This window comes from Linepithema humile, chromosome 2 (assembly GCF_040581485.1).
Source record: "Linepithema humile isolate Giens D197 chromosome 2, Lhum_UNIL_v1.0, whole genome shotgun sequence".
Classification (NCBI taxonomy): Eukaryota; Metazoa; Arthropoda; class Insecta; order Hymenoptera; family Formicidae; genus Linepithema; species Linepithema humile.
The window spans coordinates 12,460,433-12,479,551 of NC_090129.1; the positions used below are offsets into that span (position 1 = coordinate 12,460,433).

General features: G+C 32.7%; 2 protein-coding genes across 3 annotated transcripts; one reads left to right on the plus strand and one right to left on the minus strand.

The window, feature by feature from the left end:
• Positions 1-4,420: 4,420 nt before the first annotated feature.
• Positions 4,421-9,742, minus strand: LOC136997680 (uncharacterized). Its single transcript, XM_067348710.1, has one exon. The coding sequence runs from the start codon at positions 9,740-9,742 to the stop codon at positions 4,421-4,423; it is 5,322 nt and encodes a 1,773-aa protein (XP_067204811.1).
• Positions 9,743-14,943: 5,201 nt separating this feature from the next.
• Positions 14,944-18,219, plus strand: LOC136997695 (histone H1-like protein HC2). Of its 2 annotated transcripts, XM_067348748.1 has the most exons (4): positions 14,944-16,150; positions 16,217-16,628; positions 16,812-16,938; positions 17,013-18,219. In XM_067348748.1, the coding sequence occupies exons 1-4, from the start codon at positions 16,079-16,081 to the stop codon at positions 17,020-17,022; spliced, it is 621 nt and encodes a 206-aa protein (XP_067204849.1). In that variant the 5' UTR covers positions 14,944-16,078; the 3' UTR covers positions 17,023-18,219. The 2 variants fall into 2 exon arrangements, with proteins under 2 accessions (XP_067204849.1, XP_067204848.1); XM_067348747.1 differs by having other exon boundaries at positions 14,944-16,628.
• The last annotated feature ends 900 nt before the right edge of the window (positions 18,220-19,119 follow it).

Here is a 19,119-nt window from a genome sequence, read left to right on the forward strand (position 1 = left end):
TAATGCGTCAGGCTATAACTCCTCGTTAAAGGTAAATAATTATAATAAATAAATAAATAATTTAATTAATATATTTTTTAAATATGTATTTAATAAAATTGCTTAATTTAATAAATATTTTTTAAATATGTTTTTAATAAAATTGCTGTTATAGATTAGCTGCTACATTACGCTTCCTGGCATCAGGAAATTCACTTCAGGATCTTTCTTTTGCAGTACGCATAGCTCCTAATACACTTTCGTTGATTATTCTTGATACATTAAGAGCAATAATCCTTGAGCTTCAAGACGAGTATATCAAAGTACGTTATTATAATATTATTCCTAAACAAAAATCTTTCTTATATATTAATATTATTATATATATCTTTTCTTTAAAACTTTATTTTAGTGTCCTAATAGTGAACAGAAATGGGCTGAAATTGAAAGTGAATTTAATATTTTATGGCAGTTTCCTCACTGTATTAGAGCACTAGACGGGAAGCACATAAATTTTCGTCCCCCGAGAAAAAGTGGATCTTTTTATAGAAATTATAAAAATACAGATAGTATAATACTTATGGCCCTTGTTGATGCCACATACAAATTTATATTTGTTGATATTGGTAGAAATTGACGGATGAATGATAGTGCAGTATTTAGAGACAGTAAACTTGCACAGCATTTAAATAATGGTTCTTTAAATTTACCTGAACCTAGCTCTTTGCCTGGAAACACAACCAATCAATCAATACCTTTCGTTATAGTTGCTGATGATGCTTTTCCCCTATTGAACAATTTAATGAAACCATATCCTGAACGTGGGTTAACTCACTGTCAAAGAATTTTCAACTATCGTCTGAATAGGGCACGAAGAATAGTAGAAAATGCTTTTGGAATGCTAGCAAACAGATTCAGAATTCTTCTCAGCACAATTGCTTTTTCAATTGTTAAAGTAGAATTAATTACTCTTACATGTTGCATTTTACATAATTTTATTTTGTCTCGAAGACCATTTTTAGATAATATAGTTACAAATTATTCTGAAATTGATTCTCAGTGTCATCTTACTAATTTAACTAGGCAACAAGGAGGCAATAATCCTACTAGAAGTGCTAAAGCAATCAGAGATCATTTTATGAACTATTTTAATACTACTGGTTCTGTGTCATGGCAGAATGAGGCTGTGCAAAAAGGAAATTATTAATTTAGTATGTGAAGAAATATTGAAGAAATATTTATTGTAAAAAAATAGTTAGCTTTTATCATAAACGTACATAAGTGATTATTATAAACATACATAACATTATAAGCGTACATAACATTAAAAATAAATGACTTTTTTTATATATTATGCATATACTTATTATATCCATATCAATTTCTATGTTATTCTTATTTATTAATTCTTTACTTAAAAGAAATCAACAGATCCACATAGAAGTAAGTTTTGAAAACAAACACAAAAATTAAAATTAAAGATTTTATGCTTGAAAAAAAAAAATATTTTTATATATCTTTCCAATATAACAAAGTCTAATAAATGTACTCAAATTTTATAATACCATAATAAATGCAAAGCTTGTTTACATTTTTCTTGACATTACCATCGCAATGATATCTGATAATAGTTTATCCTGTTTTTTTTCATCTTTAATTTTTCTCATTACTGACGCCACGAATTCCAAACCCAAGTCAATTAAATCTTTTTCTTTCGAAGAAGGTAAAACTATAGGTTTATTTAGACAGTAAATTATTTTTTCAACAGTATTATCAGAAATATCTTTTTTAGTCGCGATTCTTCGACGTTTAGATGAACTCATACTGGAAGTAGAAGTGCATAAAGAGGATGGCGGTTGAGATGAAGATGGCGAACTTGTTAATGAATTGCATAATGTTACTTCAGTAAATTTATTTGGTAATGTTGATGTAGTTATTGCATTGTTGCAAGATATGCTTTCTAAATTAGAAATCTCGACACCCGAAAATTCATTTTCGGGAGAAATATTTGGAGAATATTTAGATTTGTTATCTTCTAATTCTAATTATTCTTCTTGTTTAAAATTTTCATTTTGAGGATATTCATCTGTATTTATCAATATTGTAAAATCTTCAAAAGTTTCATCAATATCAATTTCTTTACTCGTTTCTTGAATATTATCCATAGATGACAAATTTGAAGTAGCCTACAATGTGAATAATGAATAAGTTCAAGATCTTTATTATACCTTTAAATGTTATACTTTTATATATTTTAATATTTTTTTATGTAATAATATTTTTTTATTAGTACATTACATTTTTTTTATTGTTGTTTCCATCAATTTTTGTGGATGTACTTTTCCGTGGAACAAAATGTTCTTCTAAAAATGTGAGCAACTCAAAATACCAAAGATTATGAATATAAATCTAAAATGAAGAGAATGAAACTGAATTAAAATAACGGTTAAGATAGTACATTAATAGCAAATTTTATTATCTGCTATTACACTGAATTAGAGTGTACATCCAAAACTATTATACAAAATTATTATATATGAAATTATTTATATGAAATTATTATATATAGAATTATTATATGAAATACTTAAAAGAAGCATATAAGCATTTTAAGTTATTAATTTTAATGATAAATATTATAATAATTAATGATAAATGATACTGTCACACTAATTAGCTGAATATAAATTATTTATTTTATTGTTAAAAAGTAGTTATATTATGCTATTGTATTTAAATACTTTATACTTTATACAGCCTTTAATATGCATTAATTTCAGTGTAATACAAATGAGCAAATTCGCTATAAGTAAAATACTCACATCATCCGTTCCACTTCCACTTTTCATTGATTCTTTTCGTTTTTTATTTTCAGTATTAAATCCATTTCTTAACGAATGTATTTTATTCATACAATCCTTGATTTGTGTATTTGGTCGTACTTTTTGTACTTCGTTAGTTATTCGTTGCAAAGCTTCATTTCGTAAATGTTTATTATGATAATTTGAATGCTTCACAGCATATACAGTAGGTTTCTTTTTTATATGCATCTATTAATACACTAATTTCTTCTTTATTCCACGACATTTTTAGTCTTCCGTTTGACACATAACCTTTATTGCGCTTTACTGCCAATTAATCACGTGATTGTTTCTAACGTTTTGATTAGTGCATGCAAAGAAACGAGCATAAAATAATGCACCATATCAAACATAGAAATCAAGCATGGTAGCATACTCTGCTTAATGCAAGGCAGTGATATTAAAAATATTAAAATCCAAAAAAGACACTCCAATATGTTTATATTTTAATAATAATCTGAATTTTTAATATATTACCAACATGAAAAGTAACTGATATATTGTTCAAGGTGCAAATTCAAAATAAACATACATAAAATATACATAAAATGTATAAATAAAACTGATCATAATTTGATTCTAGAAAGTAAGTGATATATTATTCTTAGTGCACATACAAAATTTTTTAAAATTTAATTAAAATAACAAAATATTTATTAAAAAATACAAAAACACTTGGCGCTGCCACACCGAACAACATGTTAACTTACATAATGTCAATTAATTACATGATGTCAGTTAATCATGCTATTATTACATTATTACTCATTTTCGTTGTTTCATAATACTATAGGTGTAAAGATGTAAAGGGGTGGAGGGGTGGTGGAGCCTCTTGACGGGGGGGGGGAGGGGAGGAAAGGGGGAAATGGCGTAAAGGGGTTGCGCTAGGGGGAGGGGGGATGGTGAAGCCCGTTGGCAGCGCCAAGTGTTTTTGTATTTTTTAATAAATATTTTGTTATTTTAATTAAATTTTAAAAAATTTTGTATGTGCACTAAGAATAATATATCACTTACTTTCTAGAATCAAATTATGATCAGTTTTATTTATACATTTTATGTATATTTTATGTATGTTTATTTTGAATTTGCACCTTGAACAATATATCAGTTACTTTTCATGTTGGTAATATATTAAAAATTCAGATTATTATTAAAATATAAACATATTGGAGTGTCTTTTTTGGAACTTGGCCTGATCTTATCATTTATGAATTTTTGTGCTATATCACCTACTTTTTTACATTTTGTGCACAGAATTCTATCCCAGATTTTTCTAATTGACCGCCTAGGGCAAGCCTGAATTCAACGCTATTGCAGCCGTAAACGCTATAATTGCGAAAATAATTTTTGTTTGGGGCCCAAAAATAATTTTTTTAATTTGGCACCTAGGACAAGTCTAAACTCAGCGCTATGGCAGCCGATGTTTTAGTTCAGCGCCTACGGCAGCTTTTATGAAGCGCCAGAGCAGCCGATTAATTGTTATAATTTTCCGGATCTAAAAAATTCACGTAAATTTACTACAAAGAAATTCCGACACTTACATTCGAGGAAAGTGTCATTAAATGCAGTTATTTCCAAAATCACTTAATCTGCTCCAAGAACAATATGTACGCCCCTTGTGCTCCTTTGGGCCAGTTTTTCTTAATGACTTTCATGTCATTAGAGCAATACCATTCTGATTTTTTTTCTGCTCTCAACATACACGTGTAGTGACCACGATTCATTTCTTCGCCTTCGTGAAATATAGCGCTTATTACCTTGTACTTTTTTTTATCTATCGTGATATTATTCGTCGGTACGGCGTTAATCCGATTGTTGATAATTTTTTTGCAAACACCGTTCACAAAAGTGTATAAATTGAGCTGTATCACTAAGATGGATAAAGTCGATTCGATTACGGTTTTCTTTTTCAGAACGGAACCTTTACATGCGTTACAACTGCCGTCTATCGTTTCCCATTTGGAAAATTCCGAATCAATCAAAGTTTGTAGCGTGACACCTCTTTTCCTTTTTAATGTCGATTGTATAGGTAATATTAGCAAACAACTTTTTTCCAACGTAGTTACCGTGTAATTACATTTGGCATTTGAGCAACATGTTACGTGCTTCAATTCGTGTTCCAATATATCATTGATTTCAGAATACGTCGACATTAGAGCCATGAAAAATTGCGAAGCATCTTGTTGTATTCGTTCTTCGAAGCATTCTCCGACAGATCTTCTAACCGCTTGAACGTTGCAATATTTACGCTCAGTATACGCGCATATAGCATCAGTCAATGCGTTCGATGCTTTATATTTTAGTATTTGTTGCCTGATACGCACGCAATGAAATACACACTGCAATATTACATTAGCGTAACACGAAACATTATCGTCATTAAGAAGGCCGTATATTTTCCACGTAATTACACTTTTTGATTCCTCGCAACCATGATTCTGTACATTATCAATGATACTAGGTATGGTCCATCGACGATCGTAAACTTTTATAGCCTTTTTCTTGGATAAATCGATTTGTGGCAGCTGAGATTTGAACAAAGATCTTAGTCGATTATATTCCGAAATGGCTCCTGAGTGTGCTTGAACTGATGCCGGATTGAAGTTTATCAAATGTAGGCCTTCCAATGTACTCACTCGAGACAAACCTACATAGGCTTGACCATCACTGAATACAGTCGTTCCCAGATCCATCATTGCATTTTTACACGTAACGCCTTGACTTTTGTGTATAGTTATTCCATAACTAAGGGACAATGGAAATTGTTTGCGATGTACCACTATTTTGTGAAATATCTCAAATTTAATGTCTACTCTCGTTATTGCGAATTCTTTGTTATCCGAAGTAACTAATGTGACGGAATAAATATTTCCATCAGCAGCACGATTAACCGCAACTACATTGCCTATTGTTCCGTTGACAAGTCCCAGAGTTACGTCAATGTTTCGTCGAATCATCACTTTAGCACCAATTTTAATCATTATTACTCTTTCAATGCCTGCCGTTTCTGAAACTTTGTCATCTTTATCTTCCAAGGTTTTTTGCACTTTTTTTCTCATTGCTGGAGCACAGTCGACATCATCTTCTGCTATTAGTAGAATTTCCTCGCCGTCGATTTTATTAAGCATTGCCGTGTTCAAAACCTTGCACAAATAACACGTAGGTAATAAACATATTGTATCGGTCGGTAATTGATTCATATAAGTGTAAAGTTCATTCAATCTTTCGTCGCAACTATTTTCTTTGAAAATGATTTTTCTTGATTCAAGTACATTGATGTCAGAATCCGTTATGAGACCTATTCGTATTCTAGAAAGTATATCGCGATATCTGTTGTCGCCTCTTTGTCGCATATTTATCAAGAGTTCGTCGTAATCAAACAATCTCCACAAGTCAAATCCACCCATGGTACCTAAATACTTCTGAACATCTGATCGAGACATTTTAACGAACGGAGGATGTCCTTTTACAGGAGGAAGCTGCAACAAGTCTCCAAACAAGAGAATGTGTTTTCTACCAAAGAAACCATCATTTGTATCTGTCGTATCAAAAATTTCACATAATCGTAGATTGATAAACATAAGTGTCACATTCGAAATCATGGATACTTCATCGATTATGAATAGTTCGACATTCTTCAATTTGTCTCTCAAAATTTTCAAGATTACGTCTGACAATTGCACGTACTTAGGCGTAGATTCATGAGTGACGGGTAGCTGAAACATTCTATGGATTGTCAGGCCATCGATATTGAATGCTGCAATACCCGTGGGAGCAGATATCGCAGTCGTTTTTTTCAAATTTATTTTGATCCAATGTTTGATCGTTTCAATAAGAAAACTTTTTCCTGTACCACCCTCACCGCTTACGTACAATCGTAGAATATGATTTTTATTTTGTAAAACTTGGCATACCCTGTCGAAGACTCTTTTCTGATCTTTGTTCAATTGCGACATCATTTGCGATAAATTAATCGGGGCGTCAATCTTACCAAAATCTTCCAGATTTTTCATCGCGTCGTCAGCTTGTACTGGATTGCAATCCAGTTCATCGTCATCAGATTTGTCTCCGTCTGCTATTTTTAAATCATTTTCACGCTTCTCGATCAATTCAGTAACATCCTCAAAAGCTTTCTGTATTTCTTCGAGCCTTTCGTGATATTTCATTGCCTTCGTCAATCCAGTCTCTGAATTCTTAAAGGCATCCGTGTAAGTTTCGTACGCACCTTTGAGTTCACTCGAATCTCTCCATGGTTTGAACAGAAGAAGCAGCGAGTAAAAGTACTTTTCGGGTTCAGTTTTTACATTGAATCGGTAATGGTTTATTAAACTACCCTTTTTTCGTTTCTTTACAAATAAACGCGATACCAGTTCGTAATATTCGACCTCGTCACTTTTTGGCATCTGTTTTACAATGTCCCAGAATCTAGTAAAATCGTACAAATTCAATGATTCTAGTTCTTTAGGTCTGTTTGGATAATGATCATCGATGAGCGACGGACAATAGATATTCGTAGAATTTTTATCGAGAGCTGTAATTTCATTGAATGTTTTAACTTTTCTGTTTCTCACTTCATTGACGTCGATCCATTTGATAATGGTATCACAATCCGTACCATACAAGGGATGCCCTAATAGTGTATCCGCAGCTTCTAAAGCACCGCATTCTCTGTTATTCAAACGACGCATCGCAAAATTCCACAATTTCGATGCCAAAGGCTTATTGGAATCTATCATTTCAAAGTCTATGTTACATTTTTCCGACTTTGTCGTGTATTTTGTTAAATACGAGTTTAAAAACTCTGATTTTTCTCCAACAAATTGTATGTCCATATTTCCCTCCCAAGCCAATTTGATAGCCGGATTATAATCATTAATAAACCTCTCCGACTTCTTGCGAGGAAGATCGTACAACCTGCTTCTACTGCGTAAATTTTTTCTACCCACTATTGAAGTGACAACGTCTCTTAAAACGAAATTTGTCGTAACTGATCGCGGAAAATCAAACCGACACTTTCTGTAAATATTTGTTTCGGTTTTCTTTGTACGCATGCAATACGAGTTATGTTTATGATTCTGATCACTTGTAACCGTTTCGTACAATGTTGGCGAAACGTTTTTATCTGGAATTTCGCACGTCACGTATTTTTGAATAAACGAAACAACTTCTTCATCCGGCGATTTTCCTAGCACAGGAGCATCTCTTATCCAAATCAAGCAATGCATGTGCTGGATACCTCTAGTTTGATATTCTAATCGCCAGAAGTAGTGGATTACTTCCCCTATTGGGTTATCAACTGAACGAATAAAATCAATCATGGCTTTGAATTTTATGCACATGAATCTAGACGTGCTAACAGGGTCATATGCGATTAGTTCGTTAATGCTTAACTTCTCTTTATCGGGATTCATGTCTCGTAAATATTCACCCAAATCGGACCATTTCCATTCACTAGGACTCAAAGTCAAAAACCACGTTGCTGGGCCGTAATGCAGAGTCATGCATTTCACATTATTGGATGGTTGTCGCCAAAATTGATCCGTATTTCTCAGTTTTCCGAAAATACTCATTAAATTCGATTCCAATTGTTCGTCTTTCAATTCGTTCAAGTATCTATCAGCAGTATATCTCTCTCGTGCGTTAGCAACCATCATCGTATAATATATACCGTTTTTCAATTGTCGGTTGTTAGTATCATGAAGAAGGAAAAACAAGTACTGCGGATTCAATCTGAATCTATTGTGTTTCGACATCAATCGCGTTCTGATGAATAAATATTCCGGTAATGCAAAATTTCTATCTTCTCGTTGTCCATTGATACCCTCTGGATATAAATCGGGGAAACACATGACATCCAGATATTTATAACGATTATCCATTGGAACATCTTCGATTTTTAACATTTGATAAAGTTTGAGTGCAGATTCGTTATCAATCCTTTTCACGCGCATTGGGTATATCGTATACTGATCATTAATACCCGAGTCTTTGGTAATTTGCGTCAGGAAAGCCTTACGTTTCAAAACGATTTGGTCATTATCTTTAATCTGCTGTACGGTGTCCTCAACCACCTCATCTATTTCGTCATTATTGCTCTCCTCGCCCCCATCATCGACGATCTGATATTCTGTTTCTTGCAACTTCTCATTTAATAAATCATCAGATGACGCTGGAAGACGAATTTCCGAATAGTGCGGATTATTTTCTTTTAACCATTGCAAAGCCTTAAACACTTTATTAATATCCACCAAATTTTCCCAAACAACTTTTGATTTTTTAGGCATACCTCGAACGAGAATGTGCAACTCGTGTTTCAAATTTATAGGATTTTCCGGAGGACATATCTTATCCAATGTTTCTTGTAAAGGAAGTGGCAAATGAAATGTTCTACCTTTTACTTTACGGATCATTTGTCTGTGCGGCAAATGTTTGTTCGAAACAGCGCCCATTGTTTGCACTACTTGGAAGCTGCTCATTCTCTTGATTAACATTTTTTCGTAATCATTGAAATCCGACAAAACATCCGGTAATGGTTTTACGGCAAGATTATTCAAAACGCAAGTAGAAGGCAACATGCTTTTCCGAAATTTGCCCAAACAAAACTTACAAATTAATCCAGTATCGCTATTGTGTTCTGTTACGTAAGTCATCAAGTTTTTCCAAAAAGGTCCCTCTACTGGTTTTTTCAGCTTTTTTAGCTCAGAAACGTCACTATTCACACATAGTTTTTCGCAAGAGACACAAGGGAAACGTGGTGTATCCAACAATCTCTTTTTCATAACTGTAAACGCTTCGTAATTTTGCGACAAAATTTTTTCCTCGTCCAAACTAACGGTCAAATTGTTTTTGTAAAATCTTGCTTTAACCTTTGCATCATTGGAAATTTCCAGCAATTTATCCATATTGACAAATCTCAAAGCTGAAAACAAATGATGAAATTTTTTATAATTGCCTATCAATTTGTAGACATTTATTCGAATATTTCTCACGAGAGGAAAATGAGGCGATAAAGTGCTTATCGTTGCAATGTATGATTCGCAAATATTTGGATTCGCATAACAGTCCGGAGGATGTCCCAATCTGCTACTCATATGTGAAACAGAACAATTTTTGAGCCGCGCCATGAATTTAGCATTCATTATCTTCTTTATAGTAGCTCCTTCAAACTCTTCCAACAATTTCACATACTTTTCCAAGGAAATATCACTTATGCGGCATCGTTTCTCGTCACAGTGCCATATTTTTGACTTTTTATCATTGTTATCCATTAACGGTAAAACATTTATCACTCCATGAGAAGAGGACTGTCCTATTATAAGTGGTTGCTCAAACTTTTTCCTTTGCTCGTAAGCAGTTTCAAAAAAGTATGCTTCGGAAGACGAAGTATGTTTGGATGAGCCACAAAGAGCTCTAATTCGATCGCTTTTTGGATATTTCAAAGTCTTACATTCATTGAATCGCAATAGTGCGGTTTCAGCAGCATTTTTCAAATACAAAAACACTTTTCTTGCTGCATTGACGTACGATTTTTTTGCTATCATGCACCACTTGAATATATATTCGGCTTCCAATCGAGCACATATCGCCGGTTTATTAATTTTCCTCGATATCCGTCGAATATAGAACTCTGACCATTTTGGAAAGTTAAAACACTTTTGCCAAGATCGGACAGTACTGAATTTTTCTTTTACTCTCTCGATCGTCTTTGATCTTTGTACGATAGACTTGTTACCACGTTTTGCATAATACTTTTTGTTGTACAGTTTTTTTGAGTCAGAATGTTTGTGTTTAAATTTTCTTCGGCGATCTCTTTCACGTGCAGCATTTTTAAAATAATTTTTTCTTTTGATTTGCCGATTGTACAGCAATTGGTGTGAGTAATTATGGCGTTTTTGAGCTCGTTTATTTTCTAAATCTTTTTGGTACTCGTCGCGTTTTCTTTTACATTGTTCCTCAGGATTTTTTTTGTACTGATTACGCACTCTCTGACGTTGTGTTTCGGGATCTTGTATGTACTGATCACACATTATCTGGCGTTTCGGTTTGGGGTTTTTTTTATATACCTCACACATTTTATAACATTTTATTTTAGGGTCCTGTTTATATTTATTGCGCTTTTGAGTGCATAAAAAATCAGCGTTTTTGGCATATTGTTGTTTGTGAGAAAAAGCATCTTTCTCGAGTCGTTTTGAACGCTGTTCTTCAGTTTCCTTGCTACGTGCAAGCCTTTTTCTCAGTGCATCCGCCTCTCGTATTTTCAATGTCTCCAACGGTAATAACATTAATGGAGCAGTTGAATTACAGAGGTACGGAAAATGAGTGATTGTTTGTCCTGCAAACATTGCAGACAAATGAGGTCTTAGCAAAGATCGATCGTACGTCACAATACAAGGATTTATGCCAAACAGAATCGATGTAGCAAACGCAATCGCCATAGGACCACAATTACAACCGTCGACTTGCGACTGGACTGTAGGAAAGACTATCGGATTGTTTTGAAAATCATGAAAAGGAAATAATCTCTCCACAAAAATTCGAATTTCTCCATTCAAATTTTGCTTATTAGCATTACGACTGCCTTCATGAGAATCATATATAATAACAGACTTTGCGTCGTAATGACAAGTAACCCAATGTCCGCCCGCGAAATTACTGTGCAGTATTTGCAAATGCTTCTTTTTTAGATTTTCGAGTGGAACAATCTGATCAGGAAATATCGTCAATCATACAGGTCGAGGTGCATATTCAGAATTTCTTTCGAGTAACGCATGGAAACTATCTATCATCGTTTCTGTCAACCATTCTTTGGAAATCAAAATGTCTTTTTCCTTATTGCCATAATAGAACTTGTGACACTGATGATGCATTTTGAGCTGGCGCTCGGGGCAGCCTTATACAGATATATGGCGCTTAGGGCAGTCTTTTAGTCATGCAAGTGTCACAATCACCTTAAACGAATAATTAAAGTTACAGAATTCTATATCAGATTTTTTAATTTGGCGCCTAGGACAAGCCAGCCAGGGCCAAAACTCAGCGCTATTGCAGCCGATATTTTAATTCAGCGCTTACGGCAGCCGTTATACAGCGCCAGAGCAGCCGATTATTTTTTCTAATTTTTTTCTGGATCTGAAAAATAAAAAAAGTGTATTAATACATAAAACAAACAAGTTATAAATTTTAGATTAATAATTGTAAACTTTGTACAAGTTTTTTTGCAATAAGCAAGCGAACAGTTTAAAATAATTTTAATAAACATATGCAGAGATTTAAAATTATTATACTAAATAAAATATTGCAGAAAATTTGCTTATAAAGAAGTGAAGCTACATTTATCTTCTGTATAGTATTTCTGAATAGTTGAAAATCAAGTAATCACATTAACATTTAAAAATAGTATTTATTTATTATCACTAAATCATCAATGCAATCTCCTAAAAATTTTTGCTGCTTTCTATTCTATATAAATAAATCCTGTTTATAAACCTTGCTTATAAAAAAAAATTATTCCATAAATTCTACACTTATATTAAATATCTCGAAAATAAAACATTTTATAGGAAAATGTGTTAGACAAAAGATGTTTGGTTCGAAAAAGGAAAAAAGATGGACATATTAATTTGGATGAAAGCGCTTCGGAGATTTGAAAGTCAATCTAGTTTTTTTAAATGGAACTCTATCTTAATTTTTTTATAAATCGATTCCTCGCAATATTCGGTGTTAAAAGTTATATAGGTAGAATGGCCACAAATTAAATAGTTTATGAGATATTTTATACGTTGACATAATTTTACTAAAACAATAAAATATCTCATAAAATAGTCATTTTTCCATTACCTTATCTGCATACTTGTATGCACAAAATAATGAAAAGAATCAATTAGTGTAAAGAAATAAATAGTTGTTTAGAAAAAAAATATGTACCTGCTTGTTGCAAATTCATGCTTTTTCTTAAAAACAACTATATGTTTCCTTTACACCAATTTGTTCCTCTCATTATTTTGTGCTTATAAATATTCAGGTAGAAATATTATGTCAAATGAAAATAAACATATGCATATAATATATCTTGAAAACTATTCCATTTTTGACCATCCTACCCTTATAACTTTTAACAGCGTATATTGCAAGGAATCTATTTATATAAAAAAATTAGAGCGCTTCCATTTAAAAAAATGAGGTTTACCTTCAAATCGTCGAAGCGCCTTCACTCATAGTCAAACTAATATCCTTTTCCTTGCTTCCTCTTCAAAGCGAACAAGTTTTTTCTAAAACATTTTCCTATAAATAAAAAAATGTTTTATTTTCGAGATATTTAACAGTTTTTGAACTTTTGGGACACACTGTATATACAACCTACAGGGTGCGGCATTTAAATTGAAACGTCTAAATGCCACCCTAATTTTTTTAAATAAATCGATTCCTCGCGATATTCGATGTAAAAAGTTATAACGATAGAATCTCGTTAAATATTCATTTTTCGATTATCTTATCTCAATACTTTTATGCACAAAATGATGAGAGGAATCAATGTTTAAAAAAAAATATGTTACTGCTTGTTGCAAATTATCATACTTTTTCTTAAAAATAACTGTGTTTTTTATATACCAATTGATTCCTCTCATTATTTTGTGCAGAAGAGTATATAGATAAGATAATTGAAAAATGATTATATTACGAAATATTTCATACTTTATGTAAAATTATGTCAAATTAAAGTATAAAAATTCTCCTAAACTATTCAATTTTTGGCCATCCTATCATTACAACTTCTTACGTCGAATATGGTGAAGAATCGATTTATAAAAAAATTAGAAGAGTTCCATTTAAGAAAACTTGATTGATCTTTAAATCTTTGAAGCATCTCCACCCAAGGTGTAACTAATATCTCTATCTCTTTTTCTTTTATGAAGCAAACAACTTTTGTTTAAAACATTTCTTTTCATTTTTATTTTTTATACATGATTCTGAAAGGTTTCCTCAAACTTCAACGGCGTATTCTAGCGGTCCTGATGAAAACAATTCCTATAAACATATGTCCTGCAATGTTTCCTTTTCAAGATACAATCATTTTTTAATTTTTAATGAAATTTTTAATTTTATTGGAAAGTGCAGTATTAAATCCAAAAAACAATCAAAGTAAATGTTCGAAATGTTCGCCAGCCGCAATTCAGCGCCCAAGAACAGTATTGTCGAGAAAAAAGGTATCTCGAAAAGAAAGCGTTGTAGGACACGTTCATAAGAACTTTTTTCATCCTTATGACCGCTAGAATACGCCTTTGAAGTTTGAGAAGACCTTTCAGAAACACCTTGTATATTTTGGAGTCTGAATTAAAATGCCGCACCCTATATATGTATATATATTAATAATAAATAAAATTTTATTAACTAAACAACTGCAATAATTGTTCAATAATAAATTCAACAAATGAATAATAGAAATATGTTCCAAGAAATATGTTCCAAGAAATATGTAAGAAGGCAGTAGACCGTTATATTACAACGATCTCGTTTGTCTAATGCAGTGCTCGAAATTGGTTGAACATTTGAGCCGATTTCCGCGGTAAACGCCTCCTTTCCTCTCCTTACCGCGCGCGCCGCAGCCGCTAGGGCCGGCACCGCCGAGCGTTAGGAGCGGCACTATCTGATTATGAGTGGGTTCTTCTCCCTATTTATTAAAATTTTAAAAAATGTATTAAAATTTAAATATAAATTTAAAAATAAATTTTTTATTTTTAAATTTAATAAGTGGAAATATTTCAATAGATTTCTACGTCACTCATGAGGTACTAATGCTGACGCGTTTTTTTAAAAGTGGTTTCTATCTACATTATTGCATCAATTGTTCATTCTCATAAAAGGCCAAGAAAATCTAATTAAGAAAATCTCTTTTATATATTTTTTTTAAATTAAGAATTTGTTATTTTTATCTTTAGTGGAATAGGCCTACGGGGGAAACCACTTAAAAAAAAAAAGCGTCAGCATTAGTACCTCATAGGTGACATGGAAATCTATTGAAATATTTCCACTTAATAAATTTAAAAATAAAAAATTAATTTTTAATAAATTTTAATACATTTTTTTAAATTTTAATAAATAGGGAGAAGAACCCACTTATAATCAGATAGTGCTGCTCCTAACGCTCGGCGGCGCTGGCCCTAGCGGCTGCGGCGCGCGCGGTAAGAAGAGGAAAGGAGGCGTATCCCGCGGAAATCGGCTCAAATGTTCAACTAATTCCGAGCACTGGTCTAATGCATAATATATTACATGGTAACGTAAGCGCGAGAAAATCATATCTACTCAATAAATACCTGTGATAGCTAAGAAAGCATATGTATACAATAATTATACAAGATAATACATAAATAGAATAAATAGAAATGTTAATAATAGTAATTATTTCTTACCTGATTTTAAACTCCAGAAAGTATAGATAATATATAAGTAAGCTTCAGAAAGTCTGTACTATTACAGTTATTTGCGTAAAAATCTTCAAAGTAAAATAAAGCCGCAGATTTATTTTATTTTATAGCTCAGGCTTCTTCTATGTAACTCCCACAGAACAAATTCTAATGGATAGAAAAACAGAATATCAAAAATTGTTGCACATGTGTCTGTATATCTATAAATAAATCTAACTTTATTTATTGGTCAAGCAACGGTTTGTTGAATTTTTAAAGAAATATGTTTTCATCAATGATAAATAAATCGCAGAACTAATTTATTTCCTAAGACAATTGAATTGACTCGACGAACTGTATTTATGTAAGAAGGCAATAGACCATTATATTACAACGATTTCGTTTGTCTAATGTATAATATTAAATGGAAACGTAAGCGCAAGAAAATCATATCGACAAATACCTGTAAAAGTTAGGAAAATATATACAATAATTACAAGATAATACATAAAATAAATGGAAATGTAATGTAACAATAATAACTATGCATTACTTACTTATGTAGCCACTTCTTTATACCAAACACTACTTAAGCAGTTAACCTGGTACACTCTGTCGTCAATATTTACACTCACTGATCAATGAAGTACTGAACATTGACATCCCGAATTCATAGTCGCGACATATAGATCTACTTATATCGATAATCTCGATGATAACTAAATCCATAATGTACATTTACACGAACTTACTCCAAACTACATTACCAGCTGTCGAAGTGATGACAATATTATTGTGAAAGTTTCAAATCTGTACTAATTATCGATTCAATGATCTTCAATGATCTCTGCCCTGTGGGGACCTATGGCGGACCGCTTCGACATTTGTGAACGCATGAGGATGGAGGACGATGTAAGTAACTCCTTTAATATTGTTAATATTTTATTAACAAATAAAATTAATACAATAAAATTGCAGATACTAATGATGAACGAAGAATCGCTCCTCAACGGCGATGTCGACGTCGACGTCGATTTAATCACCGCCCATTCCGTCGCCGCCCGTTCCGTTGCCGCCCGTTCCGTTGCCGTCCGGGACGTGGCTGCTGGTTCCGTCGCCGCCGGTCCCGTCGCCGCCGGTCCCGTCGCCGCCGGTCCCGTCGCCGCCGGTCCCGTCGCCGCCGGTCCCGTCGCCGCCGGTTCCGTCGCCGCCCGTTCCGTCGCCGCCCGTTCCGTTGCCGTCCGGGACGTGGCCGCCGGTCTCGTCGCCGCCGGTCCCGTTGCCGCTGATTCCGTCGCCGCTGGTTCCGTCGCCGCCGGTTCCGTCGCCGCCGGTTCCGTCGCCGCCGGTCCCGTCGCCGCTGGTTCAATGTCGAAACAAAACAGACAAGGTAACATAATTTTAATCTATTAAAGATTGTACCATATATTAGTACTTACATAGTGTATAATTATTAGTACTTACGTACTGCATATTTTCCTACGCACTATTTTTTAGTAATTACGTAGAATATATTTTTCTTTGTACTATTATAAAAACACATATGTAATTAAATTAATTTTAATAATTACAGATTATAGACCGAGAGGTAGAGCCGCAGGAGCTCGCCGACAGCAGGAACGATTTATGAAATTTTTATATCAGCTATCCATGGCACCACATCACTGGGGCAGACACAGGGGAAGAGGCAGAGGAAGAAGGTAAGAAAGCATTAAAAAATTTCTAAAAATTACAAGTTATAGTTACATGTATAGTTATTACATTTATTTTACAGAAACAATTAAGTATTATCAAGTCATGGTGTTCAAGCGGCTCGTCGCATCGCTCAAGAAAAAATTTTTTTTAGTTATTTTCTAATATTACCAATAAAACATCTGTTTCACAGAATGTAAGTGTGATGTGACAAAATACTTGTGTTAGAATGCGAAATAATTTAGTTACTATGTAATTAAGTTAATATTAATGCACAAAATTAATTATGTGACAAAATTGAGATTATTTTTCAATTATTTTTGCACATTTTAGATGTAACATTTATATTAAGTCAGTTGTATATTAACTAAATTATCTTACATTCTAACACAAGTATTTTGTATCACACTTACATTTTGTGAAACAGATGTTTTATTTCGAATATTCAAACTAAACTATTTTTTGTTGTAACATGTCTTCGGTTTGACTGCCCCATTGATATAAAGCCGTGGATAGCTGATATAAAATATCTTTGGTTTGATATTACAGTTTTGTTAAAATTTTTACAAAATATACGAAATAAAACTATAATATCAAATCAAAGACATGTTAAACATAAAATAATTTAGTTAAAACATTCGAAACGACACTTATTATGTTTCATTTAGCGTAATTGTGATATCAAACGCAATACTTATGTTTTATTTCAAATATTCAAATTAAACTATTTTTAGTTGTAACATGTCTTTGATTTAACTGCCCCATTCATATAAAGTTATGGATAGCTGATATGAAATATATCTTTGGCTTCATATCACGGTTATGTTAAAATTTTTACAAAATATGCGAAAAAAACTATGATATGATATCAAAGACATGTTAAACATAAAATAATGTAGTTAGAACATTCAAATGACACTAATTATGTTTCATCTAGCGTAATTGTGATATATCAAACGCAATACTTATATTATTAGTTATTTTTTAATATTATCAATGAAACATCTGTTTCACATGACTTAAATGCTATATAAAACACAAGACGTGTTATAATGTAAAATAGTTTAGTTAATATGTAATTAAGTTAATATAAAAATGTACAGAAATGTACAAAATTAATTATGTGACAAAATTTAAATTATTTTTCTACATTTTGAATGTAACATTTATATTAACTTAATAACATATTAATTAAATTATTTAAATTATAAGTTTTGCGACTGGATCGATGTCAACGTCGATGAGATGTTCTTCGTTCATTAATACTAATAAAATTCTATTATATGGCAGTTTATTTGTTAATAAAATATTATTAACAAGATTAAAGAATATAATTTTTTTTTTCATACTTTTCAGAAGTTTTTTTTAATACTTTTCGAGTTATTTTATATCTTAATCTGACATATTTTGATATAAAATTTAAATTAAAATATCTCTAAAAATATTAAGTTCTGGATAATCTTACCGTAATACTTTTATGATTAGAATAATGAGAATCAAGTGGTATAAAGAAAACGCATAATTGTTAAAAAAGTACATTGTAAATTGCATACTTTTTCTTCAAATAATGGGTTTTTTACACGTATTGATTTGTTTTATTATTCTGTGCATAAAAATATTACGGTAAGATTATCGATAACTAAATATTTTAAGAGATTTTAGATTTTATATCAAAATATGTCATATTCTCTCTCTCTCTCTCTCTCTCTCTCTTTCGTGTTTGCGAAATTTTCGTAGTGCAACTTGGGGAAGTCGAATTTGTTGAACCTTGATACCTGGTGCAAGGAATTCCCGTAGCGCAACTCGGGGAAGTCGAATTCGTCGACTCTTTGCACCTAGTGCGAAAAATTCCTGTAGCGCAACTCACGAAAGTCAAATTCGTCGACCCTTGATACCTGGTGCGAGGAATTTTCGTAGCGCAACTCGGGGAAATTGAATTCGACGACCTTTGGCACCAGGTGCGAAAAATTCTCGTAGCGCAACTCGCAAAAGTCGAATTCGTCGACCCTTGACACCTGGTGCAAGGAATTCCCGTAGCGCAACTCGGGGAAGTCGAATTCGTCGACCCTTTGCACCTAGTGCGAAAAATTCCTGTAGCGCAACTCGCGAAAGTCGAATTCGTCGACCCTTGACACCTGGTGCGAGGAATTTTCGTAGCGCAACTCGGGGAAATTGAATTCGACGACCCT